Here is a 3,118-nt window from a genome sequence, read left to right as displayed (position 1 = left end):
CTCTCGCACATGGTATAAACATTGAATGTTCCAAAGATGACAGCTCGTGGTTACCTGGGTCCCTTTTTGTTTTAGCGAGCTGTGACAGCTGCGTTGTCTGAAAGACCAAGGTTAGTTGAGTAAGCTTCAAACATCTTGGTCATAATTCAAAATAATGGTTGGAATAATCAATTCGTTCACAACTTTTTAATCCCTAGGTCGATGTGAACAGTAGACCACTCAAATGAAAGTTCTTTTCACGACGAACAACATCAAATGATTTTCCATTCTTTTTAGTTTTTAACGGCAGTCGCCGATCTCTTGTTATTCGAAAGTAATCGACACTCAGCGGTTCTCAAACTGTAATCTTGGTTGGTGTTGCAAATAAAAAAGCTAGTTTAAGTTTGGATTTATTGACTTCACTAGTCACAAAATAAAAATAAATTGTGTACAAACCTATCTTCCCCATCGAAATAAAATCATCCACGGTCAGCTTCGATACCTGCTTAAGTTGCTTCAATTACAGGTAAATTTATTATCGCATCAATTCAACCACTAATAGAAGCTATTCCCACCATTCCAGTTTTGGTTCGGTACTTAAATACAATTAAAAGAGTAATGCCACCATGGTTTCTTGTCTATTTGTGTGCCAAGGCCCTCGTCAAATCATGCGGTAAGTGTTTAGAAAAAGTGGATCCCCTACAAGTAAACTTTCGAGAAAATGCGAGTGACTTCTTTTGGTGGTTATTTTTATTACCGTTTTTAAGATATAAACTTAGACTTTTTTCAGTTTTAAGGATGTAAAGTTAATGTTGAAAGTAGCATTAACATGAACGCACGCACGGCATGGCACAGATGCGCGCGTCCTACAATGCAATGCGAGCAAAGCCGGCGAGCACCGAAGCTTATCCTGCACAATAATTCATTCTCAAGAAGGACAGGGCACTCGCACGGACCTTCTTCCTCTTCTGCGTAATGTGTATGTATGTGATTTCCAACATGGCCTTTTCGGTGACACTAATAGAGCGGATTTTTGCTTCACGATAATGCGCTGCACCTTCTCCCCGGACGGCGAGGACAGGTTACATTGTTAGTTCCATGATCGCGTTCACGATGTCATTTTCATTGTTCTTGAGTGCTCGGATGGCCTTCGCACGTTTAACGTTGGCCTGCGACATCACCAGCTCGATATCCTTGTCATCGATGCCGGTGTCGTCCACCTCCTCCTCATCCTCTTCGGCAATCGGGGTGACGACGTTGGTCGAGCCGGACGTTTCACCGGCCGCGCTTGGCGTGGGTTCCGGTGCCTTGAAGTTCTCGGCCGCCTTCATCTGCGCCTGCTGCGACAGATCCTCGATCTTGGCCTCGCCAAAGATGATGTAGGTATCGCTGTGCGGGTTTTTGTACACGTCCGGGTTGTTTATCACGAACAGAATGTTCTTTGACTTGCGGATCATTACTCGGTTCACGCCCTGCACTGGCTTCAGACCAAGCTTCGACATGATTTTGCGGGCCTTCTTCTCACCGCGCGATTGTTTCGCCTTGGAGATGTCCGGAATTTCACCGGCCGAAAGCTGTGCCGAGGTAGCGCCTTGAAAAAATGGATCCATTTAGAATGTTTTTTTTTTTCTGATAGCAGTGATATTTAGTTACTCACCAGCATCCTCGAGCTCGGGGATAGAATCCTCGGTCTCTGTGTCGCTAAGGGCGTCCTCCAGCTTCGCCTCTGTGGTGCCAGTTGCGCTCGAGGCGGCCGCAGCGCTTTCCGTAATTTCAGTAAGCTCAGGCATATTTAATTGTTGTTGGTTGAGCTGTTAAACAAAACAAGTAAAACTGTGTGTAAATTATCACTCAATTAAAACAGGAGGCACAGAGCAACAACACTTCCGCCGCACAGCCTTGGCGCATGCCTGCGGTACGAGCACATCAATGTGAAGTTCCAGAACAAAAATAGCCGCCACTACCGCATTCAACCGCAATATTTTCTGTTTGCGGTCTTTCTTATCGGCCCGACATTTGTCAACATTTCATTCGGTTGATATGATTTTCTATCAAGTACAATGAGACAATCGATTGCAAGAACTTCGTGCGCATAGAAAGGTTGTCCCCCACAATCGCCAGCAACACGATGCTGCTTTAATTTCGACATTAATTTCCTTGTAAGCGCATAATCCATCCTGTGCACCACTTCAGGTGCGTCGGCTGTGCAAGCGGTAGCTGATTCACACTCGAAATCGATTCCGACATGTTTCAATCGCATGTCTTCCAACGCTTTTGAGAATGTTACACAGCAGGATCAGCGATAAATACTTTTTATCATCGTAAAAACACTACTTACACCAGTTTTATTACACTAGAACAAAACGCGGTACGAGCAGCAGCACGAGATGCCGGAAACAGAAAGAAACTAGTGTTGGCAGAATCGGGACTCGGAAGATTCGAAGATTCGATCCCTAGAGGGATTCTAAAGATTCGAATCCCATTTGACGGATTCTAAAGATTCGAATCCCATCTGACAGATTCTAAAGATTTGAATCCCATTTGACGGATTCTAACGATTTGATTCGATTAGGATTCGAATCAGATTTGATTGGTTTGACACTCGATTTGATTCGATTCTGACTTGTTCCTAAACTGTTTGAATCGACTCACAATGATGTGAGTCGAATTAGTCACATAAATAGTCGATCTAGAGATTTCCTGACTAGTCGATCTAAAGAGAGAAAAATTCCTGGAACCTATTTTTTACCTAGAAATACAGTAGAATGTCCATTATCCGAGTTGTTCTACCCAACCAAACCCATTTTATCAGGACCAGACCATTTTTACCGAATTCTGAATCGGATTCTGGGGATTCAGATTAGGATAAACAATTTCCAGACCGACATTGATTTGTTTACATGATGATGATGATGATGATGATGATGATGATGATGATGATGATAAGAAGTCCCACCGCTTACCCCTACATAGGTTTGAGAGGGACGAAAGTATCTTACGATATTAAATATAAATCACCAAACGAGAGGGGGCATTGGGGCATTACTATCCAGAACAATCGTATCCAACTCTGCTCCATTCATACAACGGTCGCCATCAATTGCACAAGGAGGTTTCCCAACTAGCAAAAGGAGACCAC

At 43.6% G+C, this 3,118-nt stretch overlaps 1 protein-coding gene across 1 annotated transcript; it reads right to left on the bottom strand.

The window, feature by feature from the left end:
* Nucleotides 1–713: 713 nt before the first annotated feature.
* On the bottom strand, nucleotides 714–2,397 carry LOC131263867 (nascent polypeptide-associated complex subunit alpha). The gene is made up of 3 exons (XM_058266143.1): nucleotides 2,318–2,397; nucleotides 1,637–1,790; nucleotides 714–1,570 (listed from the first exon to the last, which is right to left on the bottom strand). Exons 2-3 carry the CDS (start codon nucleotides 1,767–1,769, stop codon nucleotides 1,062–1,064), a joined length of 642 nt encoding a protein of 213 aa, XP_058122126.1. The 5' UTR covers nucleotides 1,770–1,790; nucleotides 2,318–2,397; the 3' UTR covers nucleotides 714–1,061.
* Nucleotides 2,398–3,118: the final 721 nt, after the last annotated feature.

Source organism: Anopheles coustani, chromosome 2 (genome assembly GCF_943734705.1).
Source record: "Anopheles coustani chromosome 2, idAnoCousDA_361_x.2, whole genome shotgun sequence".
Lineage (NCBI taxonomy): Eukaryota > Metazoa > Arthropoda > Insecta > Diptera > Culicidae > Anopheles > Anopheles coustani.
The sequence above is the reverse complement of the archived record's forward strand: the minus strand, read 5'-3'. Positions and strand labels throughout refer to the sequence as shown.